At 36.9% G+C, this 12,762-nt stretch overlaps 1 protein-coding gene across 3 annotated transcripts in view; it reads left to right on the top strand.

Moving 5' to 3' along the window:
• SRPK1 (SRSF protein kinase 1) overlaps window positions 1–12,762 on the top strand; it is a 56,764-nt gene that overhangs the window by 19,124 nt on the left and 24,878 nt on the right. For 2 of the 3 annotated variants that reach the window (XM_006860400.1, XM_006860399.1), the window contains 4 exons: window positions 5,878–5,996; window positions 7,534–7,642; window positions 9,310–9,397; window positions 11,369–11,456. In XM_006860400.1, the coding sequence (XP_006860462.1) occupies window positions 5,878–5,996; window positions 7,534–7,642; window positions 9,310–9,397; window positions 11,369–11,456 (404 nt within the window). Of the gene's footprint in view, window positions 1–5,852; window positions 5,997–7,533; window positions 7,643–9,309; window positions 9,398–11,368; window positions 11,457–12,762 lie in introns of all 3 variants that reach the window. The other variant, XM_006860401.1, reaches the window with a different exon arrangement.

Below are 12,762 nucleotides of genomic sequence, written 5' to 3'. Positions count from 1 at the left end.
CGATACAGGGGTGAGGATTTTTGTTTTCTTTACACTGGGATGCAACCCATACTGCAAGGCTGTGGTCTTTGATTTTCATCAGTAGGTATTTTAAGTTCTCTTCACTTTTAGCAAGCAAGGTTCTATCATCTGCATATTGCAGGTTGTTAATGAGTCTTCTTCCTGTCCTGATGCTATGTTCTTCTTATAATCCAGTTTCTTAGATCATTTGCTCAGCATACAGCTTGAAAAAGTATGGTGAAAGAATGCAACCCTGGCGCATGCCTTTAATTGTTTGTTGGTCTATGTATAGGTTGGTTCCTCATGAGCACAATTAAGTGCTCCAGAATACTCATTCTCCATAACATTGTCCATAGCTTGTCATGATCCACGTAGTTGAAGACCTTTCTGTAGTCAGTAAAGTACAGGTAAAACATCTTTTTGATCTTCTCTGCTTTCAGTTAAGATCCATCTGATGCCAACAATGATACCCTTCTTTCCACATCCTCATCTATATCCTACTCGAGTTTCTGTCAGTGTACTGTTGCAGCTGTTTTTGAATTCTCTAGCAAAATTGGGACTTGCATGCAATATTAATGATACTGTCCAATAATGTCTGCATTCTGCTGGGTCCACCTGTCTTTGGAATAGGCACAATAATGGATCTCTCCCAATCAGTTGGCCAGGTAGCTGCTGTCTTCAAATTTCTTAGCATAGATGAGTGAGTGCCTCAACTGCTGTATCAGTTTGTTGAAGCATTTCAGTTTGTATTTCATCAATTCCCGAGTCCTTGTTCTTTGCCAATACCTTCAGTTTGGCTTCTTCCTTAGTACAGTTGACTCATGTTCACATGCTATCTCTTCAAATGGTTGAACATCGAGCATTTCTTTTTGGCACAGTGACTCTTCATATTCCTTCCATCTTTTGATGCTTTCAGCATCATTCAATATTTGTCCATAGAATCGTTCAATATTTCAAGTTGAGGTTTGAATTTTTCTTCAGTTCTTTTAGCTTGAGAAATGCTGCGCATGTTCTTCCCTTTTGGTATTCTAATAATACTTGACTGTCTTCTTGAGCTGTCCTCTGAATGAAATTTTCTGTTCAGCTTTTTTACGTTATTTATTTGCTTTAGCATCGCTATACTGGAGAGCAAGTTTCAGAGTCTCTTCTGACACATCCATCTTGGTCTTTTCCTTTAATCACAGTTTGCTTTCTTCCTGTTTGATGTTCTTAATGTCATCCCACAATTATTCTGGTCTTCAGTCATTAGCGTCTAATTCATCCAACCTGTTCTTGAGATGATTTTTAAATTTGGGATATGATCTAGGTCATATTTTGGCTCTCATAGACTTCTCTTAATTTTCTTCACCTTCAGCCTGAACTTGCATATGAGCAATTGATGTTCTGTTCCACAGTCTGTGCCCGGTCTTGGTTTGGCCAAATTGACTCTTCCCAGAGATGTAGTCTATTCTTCCCAGAGATGTAGTCAGTTTGGTTCCTTTGTATTTCATCTGGTGAGACCCATGTATATAGTCATCTTTTATGCTGTTTAAAAAAGTTATTTGCAATGAATAAGTTATTATTGGTCTTGCAAAATTCCATCATATGATTTCCAGTATCATTTCTGTCACCAAGGCCATATTTTCCAACTGTTGATCCTTTCTCTTTTCTTTTCAACCTTTGCATTCCTATCACATGTAATTATCAATGCATTTTGATTGCATGTTTGATCAGTTTCAAACTGAAGAAGTTGGTAGAATTCTTCAACTTCATCAACACTGGCTTCAGTGGTTGGTGCGTATAATGTGAATTATAGTAGATATTTTCGTTATCACAGATAGAATTATATATCATGATAGCTAGATCTTGAAATGATCTCTTTGACGATGAAGTGACACTTCCTCTTGAATTTGTCATTCCCAGCTTAGTAAATCACGCTGTTGTCAGATTAAAAATGGTCAGTGTCAGTCCACTTCACCTAACCTAGTGCCTAGGATAGAGTCCTGGTATGGCATTATGGGTTAATGCGCTGAACTGCAGGGTTGGCTTGAACCACAAGGTCACCAGTTGAAGCTCACCAGCGGTTCCTCAGAAACCCTGTATAGGATCTCTATGAGTCGGAACCGACTCGATGGCACTGAACAACAACAATGCCTAGGATATTGATCTTTATTTCATTTTTGACACATACATATGATTTTCTAGACATGAGTAGAAAATATTTGAGACAAGGACTAAATTATGAAGAGTTTTCAAGCACAAACAATTTTAGAACTCTCCTTTTATGTTTTGTTGTTGTTAGGTGCCATGAGTCGGTACCGACTCATAGCAACCCTATGTATAACAGAATGAAACACTGCCCAGTCCTGGGCCAACCTCACAATTGTTGTCACATTTGAGCCCATTGATGCTGCCACTTTGCCAATCCATGTCGCTGAGGTCTTCCTCTTTTTCTCTGACCCTCCACCTTACCAAACATGATGTTCTTCTCCAGCAGCTGATCCCTACTGACAATATGTCCGAAGTATGAGAGACAAAGTTTGGCCATCCTGGCCTCCAAGGAGCACTCTGGTTGCACTTCTTCCAACACAGATCTCTTAGTTCTTTTGGCAGCCCATGGCACTTTCAGTATTCTCTTCCAACACCCTAACTCAAATATATCAATTCTTATACGGTCTTCCTTATCCACTGTCCAGCTTTCATGTATGAGGTTATTGAAAATACAATGGCTAGGGTCAGGCGCACTTTTATGTTTTAGGGATAGTGATAGTTTATAATGTAAAATTAGTTGAAAATTCTTTTTATGGCATTTAAAAAGATTTTTAAAATACTAACTCCTTGAGAAGACCTGGTAAACTCTCTTTTAAAACCAACCAAGTTGCAGTCAGCGTGAATCCTTTTCTCACATCATCTTATTTACCTTTCTTAATTATTTGGAGATCAAATAGTAATTGTTTCTCTTTCCTCAAATCTCTTTTCTGATTTTTTTTTTTCTTTTTATGACAGAGACTTTTTCTCAATTATCTGATATCCCTCAACTGACATATTTACAGTGATGCATTAGTAAAGAACATGGACAGTTTGAGAAAGCCAACACATGCAAGGATCAGAAGGAAACTTAAAATTATAAATTGTATCATCAAGATAAGTGAAGATGTTATGCCATTGCAACACGAAAGTCTATAACAACAGGCATATTTAAGAGCAAAAATGTGTGAGAAATTAAAAAATATCATACAAAGTTAAAAGACAGTAAAAGGGAAAATATATCTAGAAAGTAGAACAAGAAAACCCTGAAGAGTAACCGAGAAAAAGATAAGAAATTGATGGAATAAGCAAGAGGGTCCGATATCTTGGGTGGGGGGTTGGGAATAGCTCCAGAATAGATAAAATAAAGGGGATAAAAACTTCACTAAAATGCAGGAAAATTTCCTAGAATTTTGAGTTGTTTAGTTTTTCAAAGGCATACAAAATAATTAGCAAATGGATTTAGAAAAAGTAATTCAGGAAATGAAAATAAAAGAAGATCCTTTATTTAAAAAAACAACAACAAAATCCTCAAGAAAGAAAGAAAGCAAGTCCTATGTTGAGAATCAGAAGGCATTATTTATCATCAGCAATGCTGAAAGCTAGACTACCACACTGTTGTTTTTAAAATTTGTCTTGCAGTCAAGAATATGGATAATATAAAGATATGAGACAGCTTAAAGATTTACCTCCCATTCTTCACAAATTGTTTATTAATGTGCAGCGTGAAAATGAAGGAGTAAATTACGAGAAATGAAGAGGTTGGGCTTGAGGAAACAAGACACCTAACACAGGAGGGAGGTGACTAAAGCACTCATGTACACTAAAGCAATGTAGGACACGAAGTATGTATTTAAAATTTGAATGAAAAATAGGATTCTTCTTCCTCACCCACACAATCGCACCTATTTCTCCATTGATTTAGATTAAAAAGAATCTGGGGACTTGTATTTCATGTAGTGTCTTGAGATTTTATGTTGTTGTTAAGTGCTGTCGAGTCAGTTCCGACCCATAGCAACCCTGTATAGGTTTCCAAGGAGCAGCTGGTGAGCTTGAACCGCCAACCTTGCAATTCAAATGGCTTTGCAGTCTGGCTCATTAACCCACAGTGCCACACCTTGAAATTTATACTGGTCTTTAATCCTTTCATTAGAAGTGATACTTTGTTGTGTTCAGTTTTGTAACTCAGTACATTTCACATTTACAAGGGGGTTTTAAGCAGTTAATGGAAAAAAAAAATTAAACGATAATAGAATTTTCCCATGAATTTATTTGAAGGCCCCTTGTATATGTGCTTCCAAAAATAGTTTGAATCCTTAAAAAAATGACTTGTCAGTTAATTTTTAAACAGCATTGCTGCTGTAAGATCAGCAATGGACTGCAAATCACAAGGCTGGCCGTTCAGACTCACCAGCTTCTTGGAAACGCTATACATGGTTGCTGTGAGTCAGAACTGACTTGAAAACATTTAACAACTTACCATGACACTTTGGGAATTTTAATATTTCAGTATTGTATATCTGGTTTCTAGTACTTAAGTTCCACTGCTATTCAGTTTAGTGATTGAAGTTCTTCCTGCAAAATTAATTATAAAAGGTGGCAACATCTGCTGTTATAAGTTTGGAATCAGAAAATCTGTTTTAGAATTCTGTCTTAATTTTAAATTTAGGCATGTTGTTCATTCATACACATTAATTTCTACTTAGGAAAGTGGGCACGTAATTTCATATTAAACCAAAGACTTTTTATCACATTTATGCCATTAGTTGCCATTGAGCCAACCACGACTTTAGGATCTTTTATGTAACAGGACGAAACCTGATCCTGAACCAGCTTCCTGATCGGTCCTGGTTTTGAGCCCACATTTCTGGCTGTTATGTTAGTCCATCTCATTGACGGTTTCCCTAGTTTTCATTGATCTAACTTTTACGAAACCTGATATTCTTTTGTATATATTTGTATACCCTGGAGGTGAAAAAAATCCATACAAGAAGCAGGTAAAAATGGCCACCCAGAATTTTAAATCTAAATCATTAATTATATTCACCAAGCTATTTCTTACATCTCATTAGCCCAGTAATATCATGTGACTGGTTTGCTAATTAATTTGTCCTCTGTTAAATTGAATTGTTGGGAGAAAGTTTGTGAAAAGATAGAGATTGAACAAAATGGGATGTGAAATTCCTTTTCATACAGCTATTGAGAGGAATGCTGTGTACCCTGCTTTATATGAAGCCAACTTGACTGTATTTAATAACAACAAAAATGTTCATGGCCATTGACTAGAAGGAAATACTCTAGTGTCCTCCTAGTTAATAGGAAGAAATGTTAAGTAGTTGTTCAGATTATAGACATATACAGATAAACCTTGGAGATGTTGCGGGTTTAGTTCCAGACCACTGCTTTGAAGTGAGTATTGCAATAAATGTGTCACATGTATTTTTTGTTTCCAAGTGCATATAAGAGTTATATTTACACTATACTGTAGTCTTAACATAGGATTTTTTCAGTGAATATGAGGGAGCTTCAAAAAATTCATAGAAAAGTATAATTGAAAGAGAATGGATTTCTTCTTTGAACTTTTTGAAGCGCCCCCTTGTATGTTTTGATATTAGAATTCATATAATTTTTCCTCTTTGTATTTTATGTATTTTCCAGATTTGATTTGTCATATACTGAGTTTTTATAAAGCAGTCTTTTCCTAAATGAGGTAAAGCTATAGCTATTTTCTTATGCTGCCACTAAGTAATATTATCTTTTATATGATCTGAAAGTTAACGGAGATGGGAGGGTAGATTTGATAATGACATTACCTTACAGTCCTATTTACTTCTCTTCATATGTAGTGAACATTTTTGTATTGTTTCGTAGATCTGAAACTCAGCACCGAGGCTCTGCTCCCCACTCTGAGAGTGATCTACCAGAGCAAGAAGAGGAGATCCTGGGATCTGATGATGATGAGCAGGAAGATCCCAATGATTATTGTAAAGGTTAGGCTTTCTCTAAGGCAAATACTAGTGAAACATGATCAACCTATTTGCAATTTCTCATTTTGATGTTTGGTCTATTAGTTTATGAGGGGGCTTCAAAAGTTTGTGGGAAAATTCCATTATCCCTTAATTCCATTTTCTCAACTTTTTGAAGGCCTGTAAGCCTACTTTTCGTGTATTGTTTTCGTCTAAGCTATAGGAAATAGTATTTGCTCTTTAGTTTAACTGACTTTATTGATCTTTAAAGATATTTATCGTTGAAAATTTCAGAAATATATTAAGCAAAAGAAGAAAATATAAGCCATCTGTAATGCTATCACCCAGTAGTAGGCAATGGTAACATTTTGGTGTGTAGGTTTTTTTTAAAAAACATCTTCTGATTACTTTTTTCTCAACGGTAATTAATGTGGCATTACAGGTATTTAAACTGTGCCTTAAGGTTGCTTGCTGTCTTTTCTGTTTGTTTAAGAGACTCTCTAGGATCCTTGGTTAGGAACGTAAAACAAAGCATGCTGTACCATCTTTGAGCATAACCTGGACCTTTTTCCTCAGCAGGCAAAGATTGGTGTAATAATACCTGAATCCCACCTCTTAAGAACTCACTTGGTTTTGATTTGCAGAAGCAAATCCTCCTGTGTTTTCTCTCTCGCTCTTTTTTTTTTAATAGCTAAATCAATAGTCTCCTTACTAAAAAACATCCTGAAACTGCAACTATAAATACATTTTTGGTGTTTAGATTAATCTATTGGGTTATTGAGGGAAAAGAATACCGTGATATATATATAACCTTTTGAGGGTGACATTTCTGAAAGTAACCGCTTTTTTTTTTTTTTTTCTAATGAATTCATTAATACTGTGCCTGATTTGGCTTTTACAATTTCCTTCTGTTCAGTAAGAGGGCAATAATATATAAGAGGGCATCAAAAAGTTAGTGGGGAATGAAATTGAAGGATAATGGAATTTTTCATAAACTTTGAGGCTCCTTCGTAAAACAGACAATATTTAGCAGATAAAGGTATCATAAAAGAAATCATGTTCAGTAGATAAAAAGTATATGTTGTTAAGTGCTGTCAGGCCAGGATGTGGAGTCAGTTCTGACTGACTCACGGTGCTGATTATGTGCTGTCCAGTGAGATCCAATTCATAGCAACCCTACGTAGGTTTTCTGAGACTGTAAATGTTTATGGGAGCAGAAAGCCTCATCTTTCTCCTGTGGAATGGCTAGTAGTTTCAAATTGCTGACCTTTGAGGGTAGCAGCCTGACTCATAACCACTGTGCTACCAGAGCTCTTTGATTGACTCATAGCGACCCTGTATAGGGTTTCTAAGGAGCAGTGGATTGGTTTGAACCACTGACCTTATGATTAACAGTCCATTGTTAATCCAGTACAGTATCCTAGAGTACCATACCAGGACTAGGTGTGTTAAAAATGGGATGTAAGGTATCTGCTCTTACTCTTCAGTATTTAAATAGTTATAGTTTCTTATTCTGCTCGTTGTGAATAAAGCAAAATTTTCCTCCCATTGCTTCTTCTAGGAGGTTATCATCTTGTGAAAATTGGAGACCTATTCAATGGGAGATATCATGTGATCCGAAAACTGGGTTGGGGACACTTTTCAACAGTATGGTTGTCATGGGATATTCAGTAAGTTTTAGTTAGTAATTCTGTAAAATACTTTGTTTAGCCTAACTTTTTGTCTGATTTTTTCCCCCCAGAGGTGATTAGGGCTACAGGCTAGCTTTAGACTGACTAAGTAGTCCGTCTCAAACCAATCAGAAATGTATTCTAGTTAACAATCTGTATGTTCTTGGACACAGCACTTTCCTCTCATGAAGTCAGTAATGTATATCTACCCTTCTACCTAAGAGACAAGAAATTGATTACGGTAATATCAGTAAAGCCTGTTGTTGTTGTTTGTTGTGAAGTGTCATTGAGTTGGTTCAGACCCATATTGACCCCGTATAGGGTTTCCAAGGAGCAACTGATGAGCTTAAACCACTTACCTTATGGTTCAGATCAAATTTGCAGTCAGGTGCATTAACCCACAGCGCCACACCAGGACTCCAGTAAAGCCCGTGTTGTTGTTAAGTGTCATCGAGACGATTCCGACCCATAGTGACCCTGTATAGGGTTTCCTAGGAGCAGCTGGTGAGCTTGAACTGCCAACCTTGCAGTTCAAATAGCTTTGCAGTCTGGCGCATTAACCCACAGCGCCACACCAGCCCGCAGAACTCCCCAGTTCAAAGCATTATAAATAATGAGTGGAGGCATAGTATGCAAATTAATAGTTGTCTTTTCATTGGAGTACAGTTAAATTTTTAGATAATGTCCTAAACCAGACTTAATGAAATTATTTATTTTCTTCTATTTTGTTTTCATAACAAATTTGCTCAGCCATACATACAGTCTAGAGTTTTCTTTTACAAAATTGTGGTAAAAATTATAGACAATAACTAAGTGTATATTTTGTCTTTGAGACAGTAATTGCTATCTGTACCCTTCACTTTTCATCATTTGATTTTTATCATTTTGTTTTCATCCAAATATTTCTTTTGGCTTTCTGTTAAAAAGTATTACAGCTTTTAATCCTTTAGTTTTTGTTATATGAGTGCACAGGCCTCCTGGTGTGGTGCTGTAGGATAAACACTGGACTGTGAAGCACAAGGTCAGCTGCTCCTTGGGAACCCCATACAGGATCACCATGAGTCAGAATCGACTAAATGGCACTCAACACCAACACACGAGTATTCAGACTACTGCTGGCTCATGGGTTCTTTATCCCCATTGCTCGGTGTTACTTGGGATCAGGGGAGACATTCTGAAGATAGATTTTAACTTAGAGAAAATGTTACATAACTGACATTATTTGAGAATGGATTTTCTTCCTGTAAATTAAATTTGTCTAGGCATTGGACTGCTTTCTAACTGCAGGGTCAGCAATTCAAATTCACCTGCCGCTCTGGGAGAAAGATAAAAGCTGACCACTCCCAAGAGAGTTTTAGTCTCAGAAACCCTATATGGGGTCTTTATGAGTTGAAATCTGTTCAATGGCTGGTGGGTTTGGGGGTTTTAGTACCATTAATGGATACAGTGATCCCATAGAAGAAACCTCTGTTCATGTACAAGGAAACACAAAGTCAGTATTTGTACTGGTTCTTTCTGCTTCCATTGTGGGTAGGAGAGTGTTTAAGAAGGGACAGCTGGTTTGTATAATAGTGACATTAGCCAGTGTCATCAACCATTTAGAGCTAAATATTAGCTAAAGTAAAGAGTAGGACATTTACTCCTAATTGCTTATGTTTGTTTCATAGGGGGAAGAAGTTTGTAGCAATGAAAGTAGTTAAAAGTGCTGAACATTATACCGAAACAGCATTAGATGAAATCCGGTTGCTGAAATCAGTGAGTATTAGAGCATATTTATGAAGTTCAAAGCATAGCCTGGCTAGTTTTAACCATAGCGTTCAATATCTTTAAAGAGGTAGACACTAATTGCACATTTGGTGCATATAATATGTACAGTGATGGTTAATGTAAAACAAAGAAACCCCACAAAAACCCTCAAATAAACAAACAAAAAATGTTTTAAAGCATGTTGTATGTCCCAGTTAGCACTGCCATACATGTTTTTCTTTCCTACTATGGTAAAAGAGGTTATGAGAGCAAATATGTAATATCTATTATATAGTGGTTACGAATCAGACAGCTAATCTCCAGTGGTCAGCAGTTCGAAACTACCAGCTGCTCGCAGGAGAAAGATGAGGCTTTCTGCTCCCGTAAAGATTTGTAGCCTCGGAAAACCTGTACAGGGTTGCTATGATTCTGAACCAACTCCACAGCACATAACAACAACATTATATGTTATGGAGTCCTGGTGTGGTGCTGTGGGTTAATGCACCAGACTGCAGGCCATTTGAACTGCAAGATTGGCGGTTCAAGCGCACCAGCTGCTCCTCGGAAACCCTATACAGGATTGCTATAGGTTGGAACTGACTCTACGGCACTTAACAACAACAACATATATGTTATGGAGTCCTGGTGTGGTGCTGTAGGATAAGCACTCAACCTCAAGGTGGTGCAAACTCACCTGCTGCTCCTCGGAAATCCCGTGTTTAGGGGAGCATGGTGGCTTTGTAGGATAAGTACTGGAGTGCAAACTGCAAAATCAATAGTTTAAGCCCATCAGCCCATCAGAAAGATGATTTTCTGCTCCTGCAAAAATTTATTGTGAGTTGGAGCCCATTCAATGACACTTAAAAACAATTATATGTTAAAATATGTAATAAAACATTTTTTAAAATGTAACATTAAAATACTGTATTTATTCCATGTATACTTGGAAAATAATTTAGGAAAAGTTCACCAAGAATTTCTTTGCAATTTTACTATAAATTTGGAAGTGTGATGGTGGTCATGGTAGCTGTTTGCTGTCGAGTTGGTTCCAACTCATAGCAACCCTGTGTAGAGTTACTAAGGCTGTAAATCTTTACAGGAGCAGAAAGCCTCATCTTTCTCCCATGGAGTGACTGGTAGATACAAACTGCGGACTTTCTGGTTAGCAGCCCAACTTGCAATCCACTACACTACCAGGGCTCCTTACCCCCCAGTCTATTGTTTTTAAATGTTGTTGAGTCAGTTCTGACCCATGATGACTCTGTATAGCGTTTCCGAGGAATGACTGGTGAGCTTGAACCACCGACCTTGAGGTTCAAACTGACTTTGCAGTCCAGCTCATTAACCCACAGCGCCACACTAGGATTTCATGGTGTGGTGTAGAAGAGCTTACTTTAACTCAGTTTGATAATCTGGGTTTTAGGCCCAGCTCTATCTTGTTTTGTCTTCAAAGTCAATCATTTTTATTTTTCTATACCTTTTTCATTTCTAAGGTTTTTTCATTTGTAAAGGGTATTGTACCAGGAGAGTTCTAAGGCAGTGCTTTTCAAAGTGTTTGTCTATGGTTAGATACAGAGCTTGTGCCAAAAAAGTCAGTCAACGTACAGCTTCCTTCACTGGTGAAGCTTTTTCTATGGGGGAGAAAATGTCAGCTAAATAAATAATGTTATTGCTGCAGTTAACTTGATTTCTGTAAAAGCTCCTTAGTTCTTCATGACCTGGAAACCAATACTTAATCATCGGGCAGCATTTTTTGGTTGAATTAGAAAAAATAGTCTTTGTTAGTTTTATATCATCTTGTGAACTGTCTACATTTGTTTTACCTGTTGTGCTACTGAAAATTTAACATATCTCCTTATTGATTTGCATGAGTTCTTTGGGTTATTAATCCTTTGTTGTATTTTCTGTAGGTATTTCCTCCCCTACCATTTAATTTACTTTCATACTTCCCCTTCTGATAAATACTTCTTCCCACTATAGGTTCGAAATTCAGACCCTAATGATCCAAATAGAGAAATGGTTGTTCAACTGCTTGATGACTTTAAAATATCAGGAGTTAATGGAACCCGTATCCTTTTAAGAAACTATTTGAGAATCAGTCATGTTTTAACTTTTATCTCAAAGAAAGGAACCACAGTCATGCAAATAGTATCAGTCTCTTCTTAAGACAAAGTTGTTACAAAATTATCTTTCATTGTAAACTTCTGAACACACAGGTGTGAATCATGTCTATCTTGTTTTATGATTTTCCAGGATATTGCTTAGACTCTTTTTCTCTTTTCAGGCAAATTAAACTGAAGTAAAAAGAAAAACTTTTAAAGAAAATGTCTCGTATTACTAAATAAATGTTCTGTCACCTTTTAGCATAGTTATTTTTCATGGTAAATACTAAGCTACACAAGAAACTAAGGCGTAATTTCATTTGCTATTCACCAGACACAGACTTTGAAGACGCTGTGCTTGTTTGTAGGTTATGCTCAGAATCTAAATACGTGGTGGTTTCCTTTCTAGCGTAATGTAAAAAAACTGACTAACACGTTTTGTGTTTTATCCAACTTTCTTAGCTGATTTGTCTTCACAAGGTACTGTCAACATTATCTGAAGCACACTATTTAAAAGGTAGTTACCATGTTTCAGACTTAGCGACTGCTCTTTGGAAACCCTGTACAGGGTCGCTTTGAGTTGGAACCGACTTGACGGCACTTAAAAACAACAACCAGGCTTCTAAAGACTTACTGGATTTTTCACTGTGAAAGATGAAATAGTATCTCATTTAGATTGGAGAATCCAAAATTATCTGTTCTTAAGTTACTTAGAAATGTATAAAGAGGAGCATGTTATTTTACCATTCCTACATGTTTAACTTCCCTTAACACACATTTTCAATTCCAGTGGTGATCTGGGAAGAGATTTTAATGGAATAAAAAAAAAGGGAGATCAGGTGATAATATGAACTTAATCTATCATTTGCAGTTAGTTGTGAGTCATTTGCTTGGAGAAGAGGGTACAGATCCCAGATACCTGGATTTCTAAGGGAAATTGCTATAAGAATCATCAAGCTCCCTTATGCTTCTTTGGATCTCTTAAGCTATAGATTATCCCTCTAGCCTTTTCTTCTCCCATGCAATTTATTTGAAGAAGCAAGAATCTTTGTTTGTAGTTTCTGACAGGCGGGAGTTTGATAATTGCATCCTTTTAGTGGCAGTTAGCAAGTTCCTCTGTTCCCCATGTGCCCTGTAATTTTGGGGGTTAGATCTAGATATAGTAGGTGTTGGGAGTCAGGTTTGGTGGTTGGTTTGTTTGCAGTAAGGTATTGTGTACTTGTATTGTTGTTGGGAGCGTGGTGGCTCTAGAGGGTAAGCATTAGACTGCGA

The sequence above is a fragment of the Chrysochloris asiatica genome, unplaced genomic scaffold (genome assembly GCF_000296735.1).
Source record: "Chrysochloris asiatica unplaced genomic scaffold, ChrAsi1.0 scaffold00038, whole genome shotgun sequence".
Taxonomy (NCBI): Eukaryota; Metazoa; Chordata; class Mammalia; order Afrosoricida; family Chrysochloridae; genus Chrysochloris; species Chrysochloris asiatica.
This window is presented reverse-complemented; position numbering and strand designations above follow the sequence as displayed.